The following is a 27,541-nucleotide window of genomic DNA, read 5'->3' on the forward strand; positions in this document are numbered from 1 at the left end:
GCAACTTAAATGCGCCGCACGCTGAATCTGCAGAAGAAGAACTGAAACGGCGAACAACAAGCTGAAACCGCCCGAACAGTTCTTCCGTCTGCTGCGTTCCATTTCATAAAAGTTGTTCCGCTAAAACGCTTCGCATAAAGATCGAAATGTGCCAACACTTTACGACATCGAAGAACGATCGCATTAGGGGAGAGTACCCCAAATTATGCTGCTTAAGACATTTATCGATGTATTGAATAAATTGGATGGTTTACAGACTTAACAATTAGTTATAACAATAAGTTGACTGGTCTCTATTATTATTTAGTCCGCGTTTCTATCAGTAACACAGTTCATTAGCTGTAAACATGTATTTAAAACCCTGCGAGATACATTTATTTTTCTCATTAATAATTTGAACGAGTTGACAGGAATGTCACGGTGCTCGTAAATTCTTTAACCTTCTAGGCAAGGATGTCATCTTTCAGAACGACACACCACTATAGTGGTTTTCACGGATGTCATCGCTCTGGACGACGCGCCACTATAGTGGCTTGCTCTAGTAGCTCACTCGCTCATCGTTTGAATCAAATAATCGTCTTCATATGCATTGTTTCACGCTTCTTTTGACTTCACATCGATTTACAACAGTCTGCAGGGTGTCCCAAAAATGTCTCGCAATCCGGAAATGGCGGGTTCCTCGGATCGTTTGAAGCAACTTCTTCCTTTACAAAAATGTTCTCCGAGGCACCGTTAACGAGTTATTAACGAAGAACAGTGACCAACAAGAATCGAGTACGGCTGACGCGAGGCGGCCTAGCCAACCAGCGCACGAAGCCCAGTTCCGCTCATTGGCTCGATCGCCTCGCGCCAGCCGAGCTCGCCTCTCATTGGTCACTGTTTTTCGTTAATAACTCGTTAACGGTGCCTCGAAGAAAATTTTTGTAAAGGAAGAAGTTGCTTCAAATGGCCTGAGGAACCCGCCACTTTCGGATTGCGAGACATTTTTGGGACACCCTGTATATACAGTATCAGACTCTGTACAGTACACATCAGACTCTGCCGTCGAGAGAAATAGCCTCGCGCAGAATTCAGCCGTACCTAAAAGGTTAAATCTCTCTACTGTTATTCGTTTAAATTGCACAGTTTTGTCATAAATACGTCAAATCCGCAGTCTAGTAGTCGCGAAATTACTTCGGTAAATTATGCGGTATAAAATATCGGTGAAAAAATGGTATTAAGCGAATCTGGTTAAATTTGCGGAAGGTCCGGCAACTTTGTCCCGGCACCTGCGCACAGACTTTTTGATTTGATCGATGTTTTCGACGCGCGAGGGCCACGATGCCGGCAGTCGGACGGATCCGGCTGCTTACGGCCGACTTGTTCCACTGCCTAGGGTAATATACCGATAAGTTGTCGTTGTTAACGAAAGGTATCCTGTTGCAGTTGCCTGAATAGAGCGGATTTAATCAGAGTGCACGACGGAACGGATACAGGGGCGCCCACAATAGCTGTACTCTGCAACCAAGGAGCGGAAGTAGAAGTACTCAGCACGGGGCCAGATCTGTACGTCGAGTTCGTCGCTAATTCAGAGTGGCCTGGCCAGGGATTCAAGGCGATGTTCCAATTCCAGCCGTTGGACGATGCACCGAATCCTGGTGGGTAACGAACATCATTATCCGCCGGCATTATGAAAATACACCGACACCATTTCCCCGATTCTCTTTCGTTAATTTCGTTCTCGTGTACGCCGACTCCTTCGTCCTCCTTCAAAACCGCGAATCATTTGTCATATCGCGTTTTATTTACCGGTTTCCGTCGTTTAATCCATTACAGTTCGATTTTATTATTCCTGCTAGCGCCGAACCTATCGAGCAGATCGAAATGGCCGCCTCCACGTTCTATGTTTCGAAATTTCTGTTACAGGCGTAGATCCAAAATCGTGGTACAAAGATAAGTCGGAAAAAAGAACAACATTTTTTCATTCAAGGCTCCGTTTTCGAAAAAAATTCGATTGAAGAAATAATACTGTTGAATAGGAATCGGTGTTTCTGGTCCTGACACACTAATTCTATCGATGTAAAAAGACTAACAAAGGATTAACAAAACTGAATAATTGACTAACTACATTTTGTCGTACTACTTAAATGAAAAAATGTTATTCCTTTTTTCATATCTATTTTTGTATGTAGGATCGTCCCCTGGTCGGTTGTACCACCATTTTGTACCCATCCTGTATAGACTATTTTATATAATAGAAAAGAATTGAATAAATTTCTTAATCCTAATATACAGGGTATCCCAAAAATGTCTCGCATTACGGAAATGGCGGGTTCCTCGGATCATTTGAAGCAGCTTCTTCCTTTACAAAAATGTTCTCCGAGGCACCGTTAACGAGTTATTAACGAAAAACCAGTGACCAATCAGAATCGAGGACAGCTGATTGGCTCGGTCGCCTCGCGCCAGTTGAGCTCGCCTCACATTGGTCATTGTTTTTCGTTAATAACTCGTTAACGGTGCCTCGGAGAAAATTTTTCTAAAGGAAAAAGTTGCTTCAAATGACCTGAGGAACCCGCCACTTTCGGATTGCGAGACATTTTTGGGACACCCTATATATTATAATGAAAATAGCGAAGGAACTAAACATAGTTTTTCCATCCAGGTAGATTTGGTATTAAATTTGCACGAGTTTCTCTATTTTCTGCTCAGAATCTGCGCTCCTTATAGAAATATGCAGGTGTGTACTCAAGCAGTCACTATGAAAATGAATTCTAATATAGCTTCGCCGAATCGTTACGTCGAAAGGACATTTTCAGAGGTATGAGATTTCGTTGAAGACTATAGAATTTTGTGCACTTAAAAGAACGTTCGAACCACACACGCAACAACGATCTCCAAACCGCCAGCGAACTCGCAAAAAGCAACGTCCTAGCTCTAATTATGTCCCATTTAGACGAACTTCCAGCGGGAAGACTTTATTGCGTCGCTAAAAGTGCGACAATTTAAAGCGAGCGAACTTTTTCGATTACTTTCGCGGAAGTTCGTAAACGGATTCACCGGTAAACAGTTCAACGAAACGGCTCGGGACCGGCGAAAATAGAGAACTAGTACGGAAAAGTTGATCGTTCCACGGCGCTAAAGCGGTCCCGCCGTTTTTCGTAAATTCCTCGCGTGGTCGGTACGGCAGGCAACCGTCGAATGCGTTGCGCAAGCTCCTCGCGGAGCGTCGTTACCGAGAGGCGTCCGGAAAGCTCTTCTCGAAGTAGAGCTTGCGGGAAGCTTTCTTCCATCTTTCCAGCCCGGTCGGTAAAGCAGAACGCAAACTTTCCCGGTGTGCTCGCCGTTTTTCTGGTAACTCATCCGCCGGTTATCTTCCCGGATAAATCCTCCGGGCTTTCGTCGGACGGCCGTGATGTACCAGCGAAGCATTCGCAGATGCCGAGCTTCCGCCGTCGACCGCCGCCATTTTGCAGAGAGTGATTATCGCGCAGTCGATAGCGCCGCGGCGTCCCTAATTAGATAGATCCCTTCAGGCGCGTTCCAGGGACGTCGTAATGAACGATTTGTCAGGATCGATCCGGGCACCGTTTGCCACGCGTCGGCGATGTTAATCGGCCGGTTTTTCGGGACTCGTTCGATCGGGAACGATCAGAATTCCGGGGGGCGCGTGTCGCTTGCGAAACGGGCAAGAAATAAGTGGGCGTTCAAGCGTCCGGCTATTTATGGGGCCGATAAATCATGAATGGGGGATCCTTTGCTACGGTAAATTGGCCGTGTTCCATTCGCACACGCGACTCCCAACTGTAATTAACGGCACTGTATATTCCGAGGATAATTACAATAATGTATTTCAGAGCTGGACAAGGTCATCCCAGGGGCCGTTACCGGTAACCCCAAGTACTCGGTCATCGGACCAGCTGTCAGCGCTACCAGTAAGTATATCACTCTACGGCCGACGATTTATTATCCCTCTCAATCAATAATTTCCTCCTCTATTATCGTTCTACGGTCGAGTATTCGCCTCGTAAGTGACTCCGTCTCGCAGATAATCCAACGGATTGATTCCGCTCCGGGGGGACAAGACAAATGTTTAAGTAAGAAAAAGCGAGGGGTGGCAATTTATTAGCCGCTGTTTCACTGGCTCCGGCGAGGGCGAAATGTTTTCGATCCGGCCGGAACAGTATCCTTGATTGTATGATTAAAAGACGGTCCCGAAACGGTTCCAGCGATTTGTCAAACCGCTTTTCAGGGGACGATCTGAAACGGGCCGATTGCTGGCGATCAAATGAATTGAGAGCGCGGTATGATGGCTGCATACACGCGGAATTTAGTTTCGAACGGTACTTTAGGTGTGGCTGACCAGTGATCGCCTTTTCTACTCGAACCTATTCGCGGCAGCGTGCTGCGCTTTTCGATCGAAATTGGTCGGAGCTTGCGCCTGCATTTTGCAGAATTATCTTTTACTTGCGCGGATACGTGATTTACAATTCTGAACAAAAATCAGAATTAGGAATAATAGTAAATACTGTGTCTCTACGTTTTCATTTAGAGTGGACATATAAATTTGTATTACAGTTTCATTGAAGCGATGCTGTTGTCAACAGCTGCATAATAATTCATTCATAGTATCTGCAAAAGTTTCTCACTTTTCATCGATCGTATTCTTACTCTTCGTTAATTGCATTTGCTTCGAAAGCAGAAATTGGTAATTGCAGTGCTCCTCAAAGTTTCAGTGTTGTCGTTTATAAAAAATCAACTCGTTTCAGTTGCAACTCTTGCATTCTCAATTCTTTCTACGTTCATTTGAATGCAGAGAAGTGATAAATGATCAACAATATTGTCGTGAAACGTGTTCCCGACCGAAAGTTCGGCGAACGAAGTGCACAAACGGCATGCATTCAGAATTTACGTTTCGTATTCTTATTTAAAGTCCTATGAAATTTTTAGTGTCTTATAAAATGCGTAAGCGAAGGAATTCATTTCAGCACCGACGAAATAATAAACCGTGACGCACAGTATGTAGTTGATCATTTAATTTGTATCACGCCCGCGATGAAAATTAACAATGCCACCTGCAGTGTTCTGGGACAAACTTCATAACTACTTCATTAATAAATTAATGCTTGAAGTGCCTATATGCACACATACACACACATATACATACTTCGTTACTTATTGCAGATATTTCTACTAACCAAAGACAAGCAACAACATATTGTGTAGATCTCGAAAATGTGTGAAATATTCAAACGAGATTCTTAATTCCGAAACGAATATCTTTGTGTTCTTGGCAAGTTAATTTTACAGTAATGAAACTTCCACATTCATCGACGTCTAGCGACAGAATATCTAATTATCGGAAATTATTAATAACGTTGCACGAACAATATATTTGTAAGCATAGTTTACGCTATTCAGCAGATTATACTCTTTTAATTTATTAATAGACGTTCAATGATCTTCTGCAACAAATTCGCAACAGGTTCGTCAAGTGAAATAATTTAGCAAATTATATGTACTTATTCAATTAATTTTGTTTTCTGCAGTATTTTGCAGTGTGATCGCACTGTTTTAGATATGACATGCACCAACACGTGCTACATTTTTAAACAAAATAACGCGTTCCAAGCGTTTTTAATTTACGATTGCTGAAATTGAATATGAAATTATCGAAAATCACATTGGTTAATATTCCACAGAAAATATATTCCCAACACCGGTGAAATTGATATCATTCAACAATGATATCTTTTTAACAATTTCTCAACAAGTTTGTCGATAAAAATAAAATAAATTCGTTCGAACCGACCGTAAATTAATATATTTTAATTAACGTTTAAACAAGGAACGAACCAGACGGCTACCGTTTGTTATAAACACAGTATTTTTAACATTCGCGATTATTTCGTTGCTCCAAACTAATTTCCACTTTTCACACGGTACGTTTTCAATAGAGAAATATGCGAGCTCGTGTGCTCTAGCTGCAAGATCGATAGAATTTTCGCCAAGTACGGTCTCAGGAGCAAAACTAGCAAATTACGCGCACTCGTTTCGCGCAACTCGAGCTTTCCAATAAGTGGTAGAAATTTTTTACGCGGACTCGCGAGCCATTCCGCGCGCATCGTCATACATATAATAAAATAGTTATCGAACCGATGTAAAATTTTACATCGCCCGGCAAGTTTCACTCCCGGGGATAGCTACGAAATAAACGTTGTAACGACGTTGTGGCGGTGGCTGCTGTTGCTGCTGCTGCAACCGGTATTATTCAAACAGATTATTTTGATGTTTGTTGCGCGAACGCAGGTAGACGTACCGGCAACGATATGATTTCCCTCGGAGTTCTTTGAATATAACTTCACCGCCGACTCGCATAAACTTTGCGAACGGTGTGTACTTTCGGAGTCATCAACCGTGGGCGACGTACGCCGCGAAGCACGGGGGCCGCGACCAACTTTATATCTTTTCCATGAAAATAAGTTCCTTAGATTAGGAGAGCGGGGCCACTAAACTAAATTATTCGGCTGACAAGTACAAGGTGATCCGGCCTTTGTGTACGAAGCCCCACGAAGTTTCGAAACTTCAACGGTCCGTATCGATATTTACACGTGATGCCTCTTGCCTCGCTCCGACGTCTGGCAAAACGACGAGACGCGACGCGATGCGACGAGACGCGGCGACCGCGACCGCTCCTTGTTTTCCGTGGACATAAACTACCGCACTAAAATCGAACTTCGAGACTTACGAATTTTCTGTCAACGAAGAATTTCGGCGAAGTTGCCGCGATCCGCAGTAATAAATTCCCGGGGCTTACGGGTCGCCGTTTCATTGAAATGTTTGCGGATACAAGGAACTTTTAAACATCGCAGTTACGCGAGTTTACTGCTACATGATGCCCGGTAGTTAGCGCAGTCTGCTCTGACCTAATTAAATTCGTTTGGTCAGCGTATCCGTGACATGTAAATTAATATCAAATATAGAGCACGCCAGGGGTAGCAGAATATTGTTTTTCACGGCGACGTTAAGGAGAATGAATCGCTCGTCCCTGTTCTCGTCACTTCGTTAAATCGACTCTGAACATTTTTCTGAAGACGAAGATAACGGCGGGAAGCAAATGCCAAGGAAATTTCTTTACGAAGCTGACGAAACTTTTATCCGTTGCAAAGTCATTTGACGGTTTCAGAAGTATTAGATTGTTGCAATCGAATCGCGGCTTTTTTTTGTTTTTAGGTGAATCTTTTATTCAACGAACCTAATAAACGTTTCTTGAATCAAAATGGCCTCTTTCGACTTTAATACAGTTTTTTCAACGCGATACAAGAGCAGTAATGTCGTTTTGAAAATAGTAAATTTAGTAAATGTGGTTTTTCTACAATTTTTAAATCAATCTTTTATTTAACGTACTTGATAAACGTTTCATAAATCAAAATGGTCTCTTTCAACTTCGACACAGTCTTTTCAACGCGATACAAGAGCGTTAATGTCGTTTCGAAAATAATCGGAAGAACGATAAATTTAGTAAATGTTTCCATGTTTAATAAAAAGGAATTTCAAGTATTGCACGATATTCGTAAACGCTTGTACGATAACATATATTGACATATATTTTTCGAATTATGCATATGCAACAATCTAATACTTATGCGATTGAAAGTATCAAAATAAAAAGATGATCCAATTTTCTAATCCGATAATAAGAGATCGAAATTGCTAAAATCGACTGAACAGTTCGATTTCTACCGAAACTCTTCGAACTATTCATTTCGATGTGAATTCATCTGCAGAATTTCTAATACCGCAAACTCCTGTTACTATATTTTTATGCTTCATTTCCCGAACTTCGCTTGTTGCAAAATCAGCGATGTGTGCGTCTTACTGGCTGGCTTTCACGCTGCTGCAACTGAAATTCGCGGATACGCCTTAAAAATCCGAGAGAAACTTCGAGTTTTATTGGTACGTCGTCAGTATTTTTCGCTTGGCTGCGTTTCATATGTAAGTGTTCGGAATTTTTTACTCTTCGGCTCATTGCGGCAACGGGAAAGTCGGGAATTTAGATTAGAAGATCTCGCTGTCGTTCGTTCACTCCGACATTTATTCCAGAAAATCTTCTTTCGCGTCGACGGTTACTTTCTCGCTCGCGATATAATGCCATCCAAAAATATACGATATTTCAAACAATTTCGTCGATACGTATACATTCATCACAGATGAATTTTTTGTGTTCCTACAGAAACACGGTAAAATGTAATATCGAAGCGACGTCCATAGTTATTTATTTCCACGATTTTCTCATTTTTACTCAAATTATTATAATTACCCATTCAAATTATTTTCCCGTGTCTGATTACAAATTACGTTAAAGCGATGCCAATAACACGGCGAAAAGTTGAAATTGCAATTGCACGATCTCCGATATAATCATTTTTCCTTAACATTTTAATTGCCGAACAACGAACCAGAAATTCGACGAAATCGAAATACATAATCCATTCTATAAAAAAAAAAAGGAAGCTTATAAATTGGTATCCACCGTTCTGATTACTTTCAGACGATCACTGAATTTCACGCACTGGCATATACCCGAAAAATCGCTGTTTAAATCTGTCCCGATAATTGCGTCAATCACGCCCAGCAATCATCCCCCGTTGAAGGAAAAATTTCGCCTGAAATTATTATCGATGTTATAAAACGCGTGCTCTCCGGCGCTCGACAAGCTCGCCGGCTCGGGCTTGTGCGCCGTTCAAACTCATTAAAAGAAAGTGTCGTACAACGATTTCCAGGCGCAGATATTCGATGAAACGCGTCGGCGATAACACGCGATCGCCGGAAGTATCGTTAAAAAATTTGTCGGCGGCTCGCGAACCCGGGGCCATTTCGCATTATAAAATTGCTCGAATGCCAGGCAACCGTTTCCCAGTAATTTTTCAAAGATCCGAAACGTGCGTGCCGTGCGTCGGCCCTTTGTGCGCCGTTCAACTTGACTCCGAAAATGCCTGTCCATCCTTTCCGGGGTCCGTAGTCGGGCAAACAAAACGAAAAAAAAAAGATGAAAATATCAATAACTACCGGTGGATGTTGCTGCTGGAAAATTCTGCAACAACGGCGATGGCGGAAAATTTCAAACAACGTCAAAGGAGCACACACTGTCAAGCAATTAAATCGCCCCCCCCCCCCCTCCCCGCTGATCGATATCGCTATCACGCGGAAAATTTTGCCGTCGAACTTCGGGAAGGGAAAATTCATCGGAACGACCTCGCACTTTACATGCGCACTGTACAGTGCGTGAAAGAAGTAAGTTGAATGTACCTATTATGAAACACCGTTGAATCGTGATCCCTTTCTCGAAACAGTAGTCTCGAATCGAGTCGAAAATTTCAGCTATTTTAATTCGAAATCCAAAATCTGTCTTCGGATCTGCAGTTTTTTGAATCGAAACAATTATTTACAATTATTACAATTATTTTGGAGAATGGTATAGCAATTTTTGACGGCGTCTCAGAGTCGCCGCTCGAGTGCAATGAGTTCAAAGGTTAACATCTTTGCTGAGGAAAAAGTGTCTTCGAACGATTTCGGAACTCGCCCGTTTCGTTTGATTCGAACATTTTTGGAACACCCAGTGTATCCAGACCTGTGCAGGTGCTCTGATAATTTAGAGCACTTAACCAGGAGTGTAGGGCATACGAAAGTAGGTTCGTCGTATAAGAGCATGCAGATACATCGCGCACCTTGTTTTACGGTTAAGCCTAAGTATCGTGAAGAGGGTTACAAGGGTGTAAGGGCGAGGTTACGCTTCCCACGGAGAAAGTTCGACCGAGGCCGAGTCACCGACACACCTAACCGCGATTCTCTTCCCTTGATAAAGGCCAGCATTGCTCGTTCACGAGACTTCGCTGGGCCGTCGCTGTTACGCATTGATCTACACCGTTTCAGGATAGCTTTACACGAGTAAACACCGCCACCTGGGCTCCACGTACAAATCGAGATTAAAGTTAAGCCCGCCTGAATATTCGAATTATTTTGCCCTTCTCGAATTAATCGACATCAATTAAGGCGCGTCGGGGCTCGGTAATGGCCGCTGGTATTTCGTGGCATTCGAGTGTCCTACAGATCCACGGAAAGTTCGGAAATGTAATTGCTAGATCCGCGAAGCTTCTTGCAAATTCAAATTTTCATGGACGTCGTGAAAGGATATTTGTCTGTCGTTGATCTAATTTCTTGTGGAGCAGATGACATGGAAGCCTCGCCTCAATAACGAGGTATTCGTAATCAGTGGACCGTGAATTTTTCTGCGGAATGCAAATTTTCTTTAACAATTGCAACGAACGAAAGCCAAGAAGAATGTTCTTTCTTTAATAATTTTGGTGAATTGGAAATAATACATAGGCAGTCTAGAATTTTTAATATCGATGTATTGTTTTAAATATCATCGACTTATTTTTACAATAAGTGCACAAAGATTTGCAATGTGATAATCGATATACTGCAGGCCATTATGCATTTATAGGAACGGTGGATTTATGAAATAGAAGCAAAGCTGTGTGTTAACAAATATTAACGTCACATTTCTTCTATTAGTTTTCTAATATCTTCTTCCTGTTTCTAATATTCACAAACCAAGAAAAATAGAATTGGCGCGAAGATTCACGGGTCAATCAATAAACTATTACAAGAGCCAAGAGCAATAACCAATAACTCTTTAATACATTTTCTATAAACTGCTAGGATTAATGAAGTATCCTCTAATTTGGAATCGACTAATGAAGTTACTATTCCCTAGATGAAGTAATTAATTTCGGATTTCGTACACATCCATACATTGTATGTATATTGTATATTCAACATATGCATTCACTGTCGTATATTCGGCACTACGTGCTGATAAATCTAAATTGGACTAGCAAATTTCGGAGCAAGTAGAATACCATTAGGATTTCTATTTTCAATTAACCTTGTGCTATGCAATATTTTGTAATGATCACAGTGTTTTAGATATGAGACTTATTATCAAGTACTACATTTAATTAGTAACAGTATATTTTTTTTTTTATATTTTTTAGTATATTTTACTATCCATGTATCTCGAAAACAGTACGTTTCTTTGGAAACATTTTAAATACAAAAGTTACTCGATTTCAAGTGGGAGATATAACTATTCCATTTTCTGTTTTGTGTGTGATCACTTTGAGGATTATTCGAAGGGTCACTCTGTTTCTTTAAATGGAACCCTATATTTTTATTTATATATTTTTATACTGCGCGAAATGATTTTAGGCATTGCTTAGTAGACTAGGTCATTTAATCTAGTTTTAAAATAGTTATTGCGTTTTGGAAGGTGTACGAACGCTTTTGTGGGCAACTGTATACAGGGTGTCCCATAATTATGTCAACACCTGGAAAGGAGTGATTCCTGAGATCATTTGAAGTAACTTTTTCCTCAGCGAAAATGCAATCCGCGGCTTTGTTTAGGAGTTATTAACGAAAAACAGTGACCAATGAGAGGCGAGCTCGAATAGCGCTAGACAGCCGAGCCAATCAGCGTAACTGGGCCAATCAGCCGAACTCGCCTCCCATTGGTCAGTGTTTTTCGTTAATAACACGTAAACGAAGCCGCGGATTGCATTTTCGCTAAGGAGAAAGTTGCTTCAAATGACCTCAGGAATCACCCATTTCCATCTATTCACATAATTATAAGACATCCTGCATAAGTCCCTGATCCTTGTTTACAAACTCTTTCGTTTCACCGGTCCGATCGACGAAGGTATTACGAAAGTTATTAAATATCTTGACAAACCGATAAAACTTGTACGGTACGGGCGAAATACGAAAGTTTTCCAATTTTCCCACGGTCAGCTGTAAAACGACTGTAGAATCGCGGCCGGATGGCGGGGCGGCGAGCAATATCGTGTGCATCTAGGATCAGTTTACGGTTCCCCGTATACAACTGTTTTGCTTCGCGGCGGACTGAAACGAATAAGCAATAAATAACGAGCGCGGCGGCCGCGCGGACACCGGTAATGCTGTGCTAAACGTATATACGCATTACGCCGCCGGAGAAATAACGTATCCCCGCTGATAATGCGGAACAGGAGATGGTAAATTTTGATGACGGTTACCCCGGGCCGGGCAACGACGCGCGCGATGCAAAGACGGGCCGAGAGAGAAACGAAATAAGGCTCGGCGAATGATGGATTACAACTTTCCACCGTTTCTTTCCTCTTTTTCCACCGGCTCGAAGTTGAAAGTCGTTTTCAACTACCGCCGTTATTAACCTTTAGCGGTCGGAGCCATTTCAACTCGAAATTCGAAATACTTTTTCCAACCTATAGCATTTCCATTTTATAGAACCCAGTGCATCTTATACATATGAAATCGAATTTTTTGACGCATGCAATAACTACACATTTTACAGTTTTTCTAATACAAACAAATTTGATGATGTTAGAATTACTTCGAAACATGATAATAACAATTTTCAATGGCGCCTTACAGTTGCCACTCGAGTTCAAAGGGTTAAACCTTGCAAAATTACAGCTTGAAATTAGTTTTGTCTGCCCTCATGCGTCGTTAGGGAGACTGATATATTTGCCAAAAATTAACCGGAACCTTTTGTTCACATCTTGCAACAGTTTGTTAATGCTGGAATTAGTGAAAAAATCTGTTGCCGGCATTATTGTATGAAATTTCCGATTCGGTCTGGAAACTCGTGTCTAATTTCTAAAATACAGTCTCGTGATTCTAACAAGCAATTCATCGGATAATATTTATACTAAATAAATGCCCGGTCATATTTTTTCATTTACGATTATTCGGATTGTAAAAATACGTTTATGAATGAACGGCAGATATCGTTAAAAATCAGAATAAATGTCTCGTTATCACTTTCATAAACGAATATGAAACAGCTGTTATTATTGTTCCGTAAATCTAGTGTTCATGAATATAGTAATAATGAATATAGTTGTGTCTGCTGCGTCCGGTTCTACATTGTTCTCTCTATCCTGGTGAAAGCGTTAATCCAAAATCTGTGTTGTACTACGTGTAATGAAATGGCTCCAAAAACAAGCGTAGAGTCAAACGATTCGAAAAAGACACGAGGTTTGCCTGCCGAGGAAATCCGATTCAGATAACATTGTGCTCATTCAATGGTGGTCGTGGATCACGCTATTGTATCATAAGCGGTCGTGTTCGCGGCTGTCTCTGTTCCACCAGTATCCTCGCAATAGATGTTTGCCCTACTCTCTTATCGCTTGGTTGAGCATGCATTCTATTCCATTCGTTTTGGGCTGGCTGTACATACACGGCTCTCCAAATAGTACACATAATATTTGATAGAATTTTAGGAAAGCGAAAGCGCAAGAGAAACGTCTTAACGATTGATAATATATCTATTTATTTATCTTGTGCTGATGGAAATCTTGTATTCTATGTGATCTAAACAATCCGAATAGTTTACGACCGACGTATTTTCGATATGTCGGTTCATTATGTAAACAGTATCCTCTCATATTTTTGGATAATGAAGAACAAACACGTTGCCATAACTGATATGATACTCCTATATATTTTCTATTAGCTATAGAGGCACGTAAAGAAGATTAATGGTTGCGATTATTGCGATTTATGAATCTATGCGAAAAGTAAATACGTAAAACTTAAAGAAAAATTGTTATTTAATTCCTTTGCCCTATAATTACGCTATGGGTTTTATGTATTTATGTCAAAAATGGACAATGAAATGATGATAAAGAATTAAGAATGTGCTTACATTAATTTCAGCTTACCAAAATTATTAGAAAAAGGAAGAAAGCTATACTTGGATGATTAGTCTTGTAATCGACGCAGAAGATCTTTACTTTGCATAAAGATAATCGCAGCCTATTTATAACGATTGTAGAAAATGTTTATGACTTTCCAAAAACAGGACACGAAATTCGAAATACGAAAATAATAATTATCCAACTCAATGGTGAGAAATATAAGCTAGATAAATTGTCTTTCCTTTTTGAACGATTGTAATAAGTTGAAAATAATGTTAAATTCTTCGAATGAATTCGTAGTTTTGTATTTTACCTATTCATTTCTGTGATAAATGCATCGAATCCGCAGTCTAGCAATTACATTGATTTAGCTGTCATGAACAATGAAAAATTCATAATACCTTACAAAAAAGAGTTGATCAATTATAATTGCATAATGGAACAAACGATAGAAGTCTCGTGGAAGATGATACGCGGAGAGCATCCCTTGTTCCACGAGCGACAGGCTTTATCAGCCGAATATCTGCCACCCTTTCGGATCACTCCATAAATCTTTATAGCCCGTATCATCATCAAGGATGAGCTATACCCGCTTAACTATGCAGTAATGTTGGACGCAATCCCACTAATGGTCTTCGTCATATCCATATACCCGAAGAAGTACTCAAGCGAGGGCGCCCTTGCGGCCAGAAAATCGAAGACGTTCTTCTTTCCTTAAAACCCTGATTTTACGAGAGCCGATGGCCCGAAGTTCCGACTGAGGTGCTGCGGAAGACTGCAGCTCAACATCTGGAGGTTATAGGCGAAAGCCTCCGGGGCTATTGGCCCCGATTTCCTCACTTATGAATGACACTAACTGCCTAACTAGTAATGGCGCGAGTTGCGCTAACGGTTTCTTTTCGGGAACAGAAAATGTGACCGATCCCCCTTACGTCCGAGTGGAAATCAATTCGAGAGCTTTACAGCGTCTTCGTTACGCGAACCGATCACGGGAACGGTGTAATTTATCGTTCGGCCATTAAAACCGTCTCGCTCTACTTGTTTTGTCTACGGGATGTCCAGGTTAATCGCTTCGGCACGAGACCTATATCACAATCAGTGCCTCGCTGGTAACTGAAAGATCATCAACCAAGAACATCGGGCGACTTTTCTTCTACGGTCCAGGAGCCGTTCCAGCTTGACCTCCTAATTCTATAAATCAGATCCAGTTATCTGTTTCTACATCGACGTGCACGTGGCCTGTAACGAGATCCTGTCGGATCTCGATTCTCATCGGTTGTTGCTCCCAAGTTCGTATCTTATCAGATTTTCCACCCTGCGAGCCATCAGTCGAACGAGTCTCGCGAAATCGAATTGAATCGGGACCACAAAAAAAGTTCCAAAAGATGCTTGAATAGGCTCGAAAGTATGCTGAGATTTATTCAAATAATTTTAGATAGCTGGAGCAATGTAATAAAATTATATATAATTTATGAACCCTTTGTATTACAATTGCTTTTTTTAGTGTCCCAAGGGGTTCCTGAGGTCATTCGAAGCAACTTTTATCTTTACAAGAATTTTCTCCGAGGCATCGTTCACGAGTTATTAACAAAAAACACGGACCAATGAAAGGCGAGCTCGGCTGGCGCAAAGCGGCCGAGCCAGCTGATCTCGCGTCTCATTGGTCATTGTTTTTCGTTAATATCTCGTTAACGAAGCCACGGATTGAATTATCGCCGAGGAAAAAGTTCCTTCAAATCGCCTCAGGAATCTCTCATTTCTCGGAAGTACCATAATTTTGGGACATTCTGTAGAATCATACCAGATGTGATTTAGCAGTGCTAAAGAAAAATAGTTCTGCTATTTCTAGTGTGTCAATTGCTCGAGACCTAAGTTGCGACAAAAATGAAAATAGTTGAAATATTTGAAAACGCTTGAAATTAGCAAATCGCCACGCTGTGCCAAGATAACCTCAAACTATCCTCGGTAACAGCGATTTACAATCATTGTCCTGTCACTAAAAATTCAGTACATACTTTCCAATGCGAATGAAGTCACTCTACATTGAATCGCATTCTTCATCGCACCTGAAGCGAATGAATATTTCGAAATGTCCGAAGAATTTGATTGCGCCAGAGCGTCGCAGTGTCAATTCTCGGAGATGTTGGTGGGTAGCCGCACTCGAAACAGCGAGACAGTCGCAGCTGTCTGCGAGAATTTTAGGGTGCTCCAACACGCATACCGGTTTGTATGCTCGCTGAAATGTCTAGGTCATGTCCAAGGGGTGCTCGTACGAGACAGTTTCGGCAAGTTGAGAGCCAGGAACGTCGGGTGCGGGTCCGCGCAAGCCACGTTCCTCAAGAGCCAACGTCGGGGGCGATCTGTGAGCGACCCGCTGTGTCTCGAATACCACTGAAAACCCTACTAAACCAGACCACCTCCCGGCGACTCTCACTCACACAACTGCCGCTTCTTTTTTATGATTTGGCTCGCCGTGTGATTCGCTGGCCGGTTCGCGAACCTCGAAAGCTCGTGAAAGACCTACTTGAGCATGCCTGGTCTAGGCCAAGGACCCATTTCAGTCTGTTTATCGTACCGATATGCGCACGCTGTTCACCGACCCGAAAGCATAATCTAATCTGAGGACGCTGTTTTATAAAACGGACGCCTCCACACGTCTCTAAATACGAGTTGAACAAACTTTTGTTCCCGATTCGACAGCAGACCCTTGTAGAAATGAGTTTAACGTAACACCGACGGATTTTGCGGATTTTTATGCAGAATAAAAATTGCCTGTATTAATTGTATGATATTTCCTTTTCTTAATCATTCGAGTGGACTGAAACTAATACAACAGTATTTGCTAAGAGTTCGAAGAGTTTTATTATTGTTCATTTGATCTACTCGTTTCTCTGCCATAAATGCATCAAATCCGCATTGCACGAATAAATAGAAAGTGATCGATCATTTCTTTTCACAGTAATGCCTTTGTAGAAATTAATTTAACTCGGCTACGAAACTTTAATAAATTTATAGAGATTTTTGAAATACAAGAAAATATATAAATTTACAACAGCAATTCGCTTTTCTTTTTACAATGGGCAATCTTTCAGTTGACGAAGGAAATTTCATTCGAATTTTGGTGAAATGAGAATTTCACCATCGTGCGAAATAAAATGTTCTTATTCAGGTTTAAAGAGGATGGACTGAAGTTCGTTTCCCTGAATAATGATCCTAACACGTTGAGATGAAAGCAAAAAACATTATTGTGTTTAACTATAATGCTTGTAATGCATCCCCCACGTCTGTATTTGATATGAATGCATAAACATCCGCAGTCAACTAACTATTAACACACGGCGCATAATTCGATTCGCACAGTTCGTGCGCAAAATATTCATAAAATGAGGCTGCAATTTTCATTAAGATTCCAATTACGATTAAAATATAAATAGCGTACAAGCGAATGATAACAACGAAGGGAACAACGCATAAATCTTAAGAGAAAACCGTGGTTAAGCATGAAGAAAGCAAGGAGTCCAATGTGTCGATAAAGACCGGCGCTCTTTGGCGCTTTTCCTGCAAAAGAGAAAGTGGGAAACAAATGCCAGATTTCATGACTCGTCTAAAGAGAAAGAGAAAGTTATTCTTTCGAACGCCCGGCCAACACGCAACACGTATTCTACTCGTAGTAGCCCCTCGGGCACTTAGACTTTAACTGCGACGTAGATGACCCATCTTCGGTTTTTACGTTCTTCGGAATCGAGTGTTCTAGCCAATTTATCTTGGGTTTTAAACCAAGCGTCGTTCAAATTTCACTCTTTGGTGAATGTAGCCGCATTAACGTTCATTTAACTTCTCTTAATGATCTCTCCATCATTTCGTGACATGTCCTCTATTTCTTTTTATTCATTCTTTTATGGTACATCTTTTCGTTGATTATCCAATGAGCTATTATTTTAATCTCATACTCGTAACGAAGATCTTGTACAATAAATATTATTTGCAGATAGAATGAAACGATAAACGATATAAAGACAGAAAATATATTGGAACACGAAATAACTGTGATAAATGATAAGGACAATTCGATACTGTAAAAATATAAATATGGATGATGAATAATGATGACAGCTCGGAACACACTTCATACGTACATAATATAATATTTAGTAGTAATATTCATTTAGTAAATAGGACACTCATATAATATTCATATTTGCACCGTAAATTGCGCAGTGGCATTCCAAATAAAGGACTACCACACGTTAAATTTATTTACGTTCGCACACATAAAACCAACACTCGCATTATTCATCTCTTCGAAATCGAAACAAAATTTGATTGTTCCGTTATCAAAGACCAAGCATGAAAGTAAATGAGTTTCGTAGCGTCTTCTATGACGTTTTATCGCATTCCAGCATTTTTGCCGACTCTTGGAACATTTCAACGCATCTAAAACCCGGTGTATGGAACAGTAATGTCAGCGAACGTTTAGTTGTTGCTTAACAGATTTTTTAAATATTTATCTAAGATAATCATCCGAATGAATTTCTTTCGGTCGAATATCTTTATTCGAAAGAATTCTTATTCGTACAAATTTTTATTAAAAACTAGCGAATACAATTTTATTTGACACTGTCGATTGAATATTTATTCGACAGTGTCGAACTTTTTTATCTGGATAAATTTCTATTCGATCGAGTATTTAATCGACAGTGTCGAATAAAATTGTATTCGCTAGTTTTCAATAAAGATTTATACGAATAAGAATTCTTTCGAATAAAGATATTCGACCGAAAGAAATTCATTCGGATGATGATGAAGGATGAAGGATGAAGCAAAGGAGTTGGGTAAAATTTTATTCGGATGACGGATAACAGATGAAAACTAGCGAATACAATTTTATTCGACACTTCGATTAAATACTCGATCGAATAGAAATTTATCCAGATAAAATTCTATTCGATTGAATATTTATTCGACAGTGTCGAATTTTTTTATCTGGATAAATTTCTATTCGATCGAGTATTTAATTGACAGTGTCGAATAAAATTGTATTCTCTAGTTTTTAATCAAGATTTATACGAATAAGAATTCTTTCGAATAAAGATATTCGACCGAAAGAAATTCATTCGGATGATGATGAAGGATGAAGGATGAAGCAAAGGAGTTGGGCAACATTTTATTCGGATGACGGATAACAGATGAAAACTAGCGAATACAATTTTATTCGACACTTCGATTAAATACTCGATCGAATAGAAATTTATCCAGATAAAATTCTATTCGATTGAATATTTATTCGACAGTGTCGAAATTTTTTATCTGGATAAATTTCTATTCGATCGAGTATTTAATCGACAGTGTCGAATAAAACTGTATTCGCCGGTTTTTATCTGTTATCCGTCACCCGAATAAAATTTTGCCCAACTCCGTTGCTTAGACACTGTGTAGAGATGGCGAGCGTTTTTGCAATTATCTCTCTTCCTTAGCCCGAGGAAACTGCTGCGTATGTCGCATTCACAGGACGCTAACTTTCTCGACGATGTAATTTTGTTCCCGGGTTATTTCGTCTTTCCGATGGAAAAACTCCGGGCCCGAGGAAAGTCCGAGAGAAAAAAAGATGCCGGCCGTTCGGATAAACTGTTCCACGCGGGTTTATTATAACGCGAAAGTAAACGCGCCGCGATTCCGAGTAATTGGCCGCGTTAAATATCGCTGGAAAACAGCGGCCGGTTATCTTGGAATGCGTTAACGATTTGCCGAGGAATTTGAATTTCTCGCGAACGCAACGGCGGCGCCTGCAAATTGGTCGGAACGCAATCTTTCCGTCAAGCACAAACGAACGGCATATCTGCTCCTCCTTCGGAAAAAGCTAAATTGGTTGCTTCCTTAGCCGGGCTAAAAACAATTCGCCGCCGCCGCCGTTCCGTTCCGTTCCGTTCATGCTATGGAGGATGTAATATCGCTTTGCATCCGCGAGAAAATGCGCGGGGGTGTTACCGTTTCGCGTGCTACCTTGCAGTAATTTAAAAACGGCCACAAAGGAATCACCTTACTCGTCTGAACACACTGAAGAGCGAAATAAAACTAATTAAACGGTGTGTTTGGAATTGTTCGCGAAATTGTTCTACGAAATTCTTCCACTTTCTTTCTATTCTGAAATCAGTATAGATCTCGGACTTTATGCATTTATGTGAAAAATGAATAGCTGCAATTTGAAACACAATTAATAGAATTAAGAAGCGTTGATACATTAATTTCCGAGTCGCTAAAATTGTTGAACGAAGAAAGAATTTTTATAGTGGCTCCCGTTGTTCGCAACGAATGTAGAAAATTGTTATTTTGCGTACAGATTCGTTGTTTAATAATCAGGAATTGTTAAATGGGGACGCGTATTTTTGTATTGAAAATTCGAGCGAAAACAATGTTTAGTTCACTATTGAATTTTCGAAGATAAAATTACTATTTAACTACTACTTAACTATACTTTAACTACTATTTTACTATTATGCACGCATTCGTTTTTGACGTAAAAATTCGTCCAAACTTTTGTTTCATAACATTGAGTATTGAAACATTAGTTCACTTAATTACTCACAAAATTTGCAAAGAGAGCGTTATGTTCTTAATCTGACTCTTATCTATAATTTAACAGGTCACGTTCAGATTTTTCAATATTTTAAAAAACTACCGAAATTGATGTGCTATTTTAAGGAAGTTCTTGAACAGATTTCTGTTTGGAACAACAGCTATTTCCGATGATAAAAATCTGATAGAAGCGAAGACACCGAAGATTATTCTCGCAGCAATATTAATTTGAAGTTCCGCGCGAGTTTGAATATAAAAATCAGAGATTTTTCCTTCGAGCTGGCCGCTGTCATTTTCGATCCCGTCGTATTTCTGGAATGTAAACGCGATCACTATCGTGTCCATTGTATTTCACACAGAATAGAGTCACGGATGCAATCGAAACGAACGATCGTCGACGCGGGCTCGGTCATTAAAAATTTCCAACGGACTCGCACGTAGCCTATAACTCTTCGTCCAATTTTTTTTTTCGGCCAAGATTCATCGTGCTCGAATTTGTAACGTCAACATTACGCTCGACCGGTGAAAAAGAGCTTTTGCTTTCTATGAATTATGCGTCCCCCAATAACGTCAACACCTGAAAACGTCGATATATATGGGCCGCTGATCAATTATCGTCGACATATTTCGACGATCCTACAGGTGAAAACAATCGGGCAGATTTATATACAAATAGTACACGGCGCGGGTTACTTCTGTTGTCCAATTTATATCGCTAAACATTGGTTACGACGTGTAGTTTCGAAATTATGTATTTGGATGATCCGAAATGATCTCCAGTATATAGTTTCCGTTATTACATATTATATAATCGGAACAATTCAAGGTTCGAAAGTAGATTTATATTATATGAAATAATAAAATCGGAACTCGTGGAATTAAATTATGCCAAAATATTGACAGTTACCGATTCGTATTTTTAGACAATGAGACCGTTTATATTTTATGAGATGAGAAATTTGCTTCACATGGTTGAGTAAATAACATTGTTGAAGACTACACGGTGACATGTTATGGCAACAAAACTAATAGCAACCAAAAATTTCACACTAATTTCTTCCGACTCATTCGAAACAGAAGTCTCTGTTCTTCAAAAGTACAATAAGTTGATAATGATTCGCGGATAAAATTTGTTTTCGGTTTCGTTAACATTAAACTTAACAATCATTAAAAGTTAGTAACACGTTTTGCTGTACATAAATAACAACAATGCACGTATTTAAACTTTTCGTTATCGTTATTACAACGTGTGGCTGAATTAAGAAAACGATTCGATCGTTTTCTAGAAAAGAGTCCGCGCAATTTCGACAATTTTTCAATAAAAATTATGCAATCGCTCGCGTTTAGACCAGCAGACCACATGTATCAAATGGCTTCAATATTATGGACACATTTATAGTTGATATTCGGCACTCAACCTGTTAATTCCTAAATTGTCGGAAGGTGGTGTTAAAATGTTTCGAAGCTGGATGATGGCGGCAGCTCCAGTGACAGCGTTAAAAGGATGAGCGCCGGCGAAAACAAAAGCGTGGTTCGCCATAAAGCTAATAGAACAATAGCGGGTTCAAATATAAGGATAATACTTCACAGTGGCCGCGTCTAGTGGCGTGAACATCCTTCACAATCAGGTTTGATCGTAATAACCCGGACTGTAAACCGTGCCCCACCTGCAGCAATGCGTCGGATGCAGAATAATCCACTTGAAACGAAACGACCACACCGTGATAAAGTGGGTACTAAAGCAGCAGCGGCGGGTAAAAAAGCGGTACAAGGAGCCTATTACAGACACTTGTTCGGCGAACGCTTCCGGGTTAAAATTCACCGCGAAACTTTTCGCCCCCTTGAAACAACCTTTTAAAGAGTTTAACGACGGGGATTTATTTATCCGATCGGCCGGGGCCGGCCGCTGCCTGGCCCACGGCTTTTACCGCGGTGTACAGCCGACTACTGTTAACTGAAATAACTTGTTTCCTTGCCGCGGAATCAAAGTGTAATTTCAGATGAAAATGGAACGAAATTGTCACCGTGCCGGCGAACGTGCCGTGTTACAGAAAACAATGCCCTGTTTTTTTGCGGATTGATGTTTGCCGGGTAAACGGTCGCCGTAAGGGGAGAGAAAACGCTGGCTGCTGCACCGGCGGGAAGGGTTGAAGTGGAAACGTTGTTACCAGTTGCTGAAAAATTGTTTTCATTCAATCGCACGTTCATTTGCTCAGTAATTTGAAAACCTCGAATATTGAATGCTGAATTTAATTTACGGAGAGCCACCGCGAGCAAAACGAGGGCGATTTTAGTTTACGCTGCGCACCTTCGCCACTAACTTACTGCGAGCGTCGTTACGACGATTACGACGATTACGACGAGTGATTTTTTTCATTCGACACGATTGTGAGTTGGTGATAGTTGCGAAGTCTAATTAATTACATCTGTGTTTGCGCTGTGATTGCCATGAGACGATGTTTATGCGAAGTGCACAAAATTTCATTGTTAACGATGATTATAAGTGTAAAATGTAGCAGTGAAATTTTCATATAAAGTTACGTTTTATTTCTGTATCGTTTCATTCGGTTTGCGACGTGTTCTATAGCACACGTTCGTGTATTATTATTTTTAATGCACTGTTCTCCCGAGTTTTCGTTTTGTAAACGTATATTTTTATGCACGCTGTAAATGTTGTGGATACATTTATCATTGTTACTGAACGTCTACGTACAGGGTGCGAATCAGAATTTAAAAACGTCGAATCCAATAACCGAGTAACTGTAGTCGATTAAATATTCTATGCAGAGGCGACTGTTACAATAGCGCGAATGAACTCCAATGAATGGAAATCTATTCTAAAATTAATGACACCGATGCAAATTGTTACCAACGTGTTATCCCATGTGGTATTCACCTTGCCAAGTCGACGGCAGTGGATTTCCAACTCTCTAACATCTTAAAATAGACATTTCTGAAAACTTTTAAGAAAATCCTGCCATTACGAATTTATGTTTCAGCGTCAAACTAACGTCCAAACTGAATTTTAAACATGTTTAGCTTAACAAACCGAATCGAACTTGCCAAGCATTTATTAAAAATTGAATCGTACTCAAATCAAATATATCGTCCGCCATTTTATTTCCTTTATTTCTTCGCTTTTCGTTAAATGAAAAAACTACGTTGCTTGGCAAACTATTTAATAACAGAAATAAAAAACGATGGACAATTTCAGCCCGGATTCGTGAATCTCGCGAATCATTTATGGAGTGTTATAAAAAATACGTATTGCACGTATTGTAATTTTTAAATTCTTCAAATGTTCTTACCGCTTCGAATTTGACCTGTTCAATTTTGTAATAAATACATAAAATCCGCGGTTTAGTAATAAATAAAAACGACAATAATATTTATAAGAGTAAAATTGCATCGTATAATAAGGCGAGACATTCGAAGTAGCAGAAAGATACACTGATGCGTTCCTGCAAAATGGCGTAAAAACAAAAAAAGTACACGAATACTTTCTACACCGACTGTATCTGCATGGATAGCCCGTGAGAAATCAAGCTCCCGTTCACCTAAATCAAAACTACTACGGATCACAGCGTTCCGAACGAAAAAATATTGCGCCAGCTCGCAGCGTCCTGAACGAAATACAACATATATATATAAACGCGTTATAAAATGATTGGCAACGACGTCTCGCATTATTATCGCCTCTTGCAGTAGCAGCAGAATCGATTGCCACGCACTGTTGCAGAAACCCCGCGCGACAACGTCTCACTGTATATCGACTGCAGTTAAAGATCGCGGCGTATACAAGTCGTTATATGACGGGAGCCGATTTGGCGAGAAAGTTATCGATTTCCCCGATACGGTCGACAAACCTGAGATCAGGAGGCTGGGGCAGTGCGGTCCGTCAGAAACGTATAAGATCCATTCCGCGGTGCTTTTCAGGGATTGACGTTGAAAGAGTCGCGATTTACGCCGAGCCTTTTTCTCCGCGGCGATGGGGTTGAAAGGATGGGAAGCCGGTGACCCCTTCGAAGCCGTTGAAATCTAATAGACCGCAAGCGAGGATGAGATATTGGCTTCATGATCGGCCTCGATCGATGCCCCGTAACAGTACTTACATCGTGCACCGGCCTCGGCTTCCTATCGCGGAACATTCTCGGCGGTGGTTGTACGCCATCAGCGTCGTTGTGGATCCGTCACGACGATTAAATTATCAGCCGACGAACGACGTTTCTTCCCGGCCGATCGATTAACCCTTGGACCGTTCTCTGCCAGGGTCCATTCTGACCCGGCTTCTCAATCGGCCCGTCTAGCCCCTCGGCTTTCAGACAGCTCGTCATCGCGCTCGTCCGTTTTCTAATGACCCAGCCATCGGCCATCATCTCTTCACTCCGGAAGACAATTTTTCGCCGCACCAGCAATTTCTCCTACGAGCGTGCACCGCCGTTCCTCGAGAATTGGCAGGAAATGTAAACAGCTGCGCGCGAGCAGACCGAAACGTAGCGTTGGCAAACGTAATGGGAAAGAAGCTAATTTTCTATAGGTTGAAAATTACTTATTTGAGAATAAGGGTTAATATTGAGATATTAACCCTTTGCACTCGAGTGGCGACTCTGAGGCGCCACTAGAAATTGGTATTTTTCAAAATCATTGTAAGAGCATCAGATTCCTTTATATTAAAAAAAGCTGTTAAAATTGCTGTTGCGACGGCAACACCGAAGGTCGAACGTCCCTGGCCATGCCTTGAGCAATTAAGCAATATACCTGCGACAGTAAAAAATGCATCCGAACGAAAATACCCTTCGAGCCGACGAACGAACAACACGCACGACAGACTCATAAATTCCATATTTCACAAAACGGAAAAATTACAACCCGAACTTTCGAACAGTTTCCCACTCCTCATTTCAAGTTCCTTCCGACACACTCATCTCCAATCAAAAACGCTTCATTTCCTCCACCAAAACCCACCATCCACCAATCAACAAAAAAACCGAGGTGACAAGCGGAAGGGTACCTAGAACGTTAGTCAGAACTGTTAGAACTCCCAGAACTCGTAGAACTCTAAGAACGCAGATAGAACGCAAATAACGCATCGCTAACACCATAGCTGTACTGTAATATTATTAAAGTGTACATAAAAGCAACCAGCGACTTCGTTCAACTTAATTCCAGTTGGAAACATCGCGCATATACAATTGCATTGTACTTGTCAATAGGCTTAATTTCGTATGCATGAATTGCAATAAATTATATAAAATAGAAATATCGTAGATCATGTGTTTTGGATTTCGAATTCAAGTAGCTTCGACTGCAAAGAGTTAATGTGATTTTGTTAAATACATATTATTAATATTATCGTATTAAATACAGAAGATACAAATTAAGATATAGGAAACTGTATTTCTACATTTTCTATAAAACGGACCAACAAATTAGTTGAACATCGTTGCTTCAGTGTACACATAGATTATGAATCTTATATCATACTTTCCTCAAAATATGACAATCAGCTGTTTGAAAACCGTGTCGTAAAACTATCGTATTTGTTGGTTTAATACCTACGATGTTACAGTAATAATTAAAAGTTTCTGAATAACACTAATATAAAATTTAATGTAATTTAATTTAATTTCATCGTATTCCATTTAAAATGAAAAAAGAGATTCTTTTAGAATAGTATCATTGGAACCTCCATTTACTTAACAAGAAACTGTAAACACAGAATCAGAACAAAATAATTCCACAACAATTTCATTGCTTAAAAGACAGTTGTTCACCGTAAAAACATGTGTAAATAAGAAGAATGAAGCTATCGACCGATAAGTGACGTGAAATTGCTACGAATTTCGGTGGATTGCAATATCGATTCGATCTCTTCGGACACTGAAGATTACGAATTCAACGAACGTATGCGTGAGCGTTGCGTAACGAAGACTGTGCATCACGTATGATGCACGGAACGTGGCAGGGACGAACACCCGTGCATCATGTATGATGCACGAGACAGTGAACGTGTTAAGATTGGTTGTAAACGGATGATAAGGTACCGCTGACTGTATTCCGTGTACATAGAAGCGGTACGCAACAGCCAGGAGGCGAGTTTGTGCCCGACAGTTGCTAAAATTTCATTTACCTCGGTAATGAAGCTTCGTAGAAAAGCAAAATTCATTTCTCGCTTTCGATTTACTTTCTCCACGCACAATCGCGTAGATTGTCCGTAGTGTCCTCATCCTTCATTCTATACTGTCGTCGCTAATATAACGTGTCACATTGTTCGTTTGTACGCAGCGCTCTGTGCGTGATAGTTGCTTAATTATGAAATGTTGAAAGTTGATCGCGCCGTAGTCGCGCAGTTATTTCACACAGGTGTTTATTGCAGCTTCTGTTGGAGCACGAAACATACGTTTAACTTGCGCGTTGTTTTCACCTTGTTGCTACACTTACGTTGCTTGTTTGAAGTTGAATCACTTTATAATTGCATTCCAACGTGTAACAAAGAGTTCTATGCAATTCATTTCGACACATAAGATATCTTTGAACGATGCAATTACTAGTAAAAATAGAAATCTATTTCTTTTATTAATTTTAATATGTTTGAACGTAGATTACGTTTACGTAGTATCATTAGATCCATATTATAAAATTGAATGTCATCTATTGGCTAAAATACGAATCTAATTAAATTCGTTTTAATCGATCATGGAAGTATTTTTTTAATGTAGAAGAGTAGGGCAAATGTGATTGAATAGTCACGATCGGGATTAAATGTACAAAGTGGAGCGTACGAGAAAAATATGTGTTCTTTATAGTTCTTTTATTTTGTCCACCCTTTGTTGTCACGATTTTTTCTGATAAATATGTAAATTCTGCATTCTACAACGCAAATTTATGCATAAACTGTTATTTGCGATTCAGCATTTGTTTCTTTTTTTAAGAAAGACGCGGCACCTCGCGGAGATCGTTTTTATTGGCGTCGGCTTGTCCGTCGCTCGCTCATTAACTTTCACGATGAAAATAACACTCCGTCGAATAAATCAGTTGTTTCGGTTTAGCGACGCGTTATACAACGAATGTACACCTCGATTAATTGGATGACGCTGCCGCATCAATTATTTATATGAACCGCTCGTTTCATGCACAAAACCTGTCGTCTCTTTGCCCTGTCACCGGCACGCAGTTGCGAGATCGCCGAATTTTCCGCCAACTGATGCGTGCCGTCTATACGTTTCCCGAAA

General features: G+C 40.3%; 1 protein-coding gene across 1 annotated transcript in view; it reads left to right on the forward strand.

Moving 5' to 3' along the window:
* The window catches only part of Sol1, an 842,346-nt gene that overhangs the window by 390,093 nt on the left and 424,712 nt on the right, over window positions 1-27,541 (forward strand). Inside the window, exons 7-8 of the mRNA XM_076526761.1 lie at window positions 1,426-1,637; window positions 3,834-3,911. Of these exons, the coding sequence (XP_076382876.1) occupies window positions 1,426-1,637; window positions 3,834-3,911 (290 nt within the window). The remainder of the gene's footprint in view (window positions 1-1,425; window positions 1,638-3,833; window positions 3,912-27,541) is intronic.

This window comes from Megalopta genalis, chromosome 15, assembly GCF_051020955.1.
Source record: "Megalopta genalis isolate 19385.01 chromosome 15, iyMegGena1_principal, whole genome shotgun sequence".
Lineage (NCBI taxonomy): Eukaryota > Metazoa > Arthropoda > Insecta > Hymenoptera > Halictidae > Megalopta > Megalopta genalis.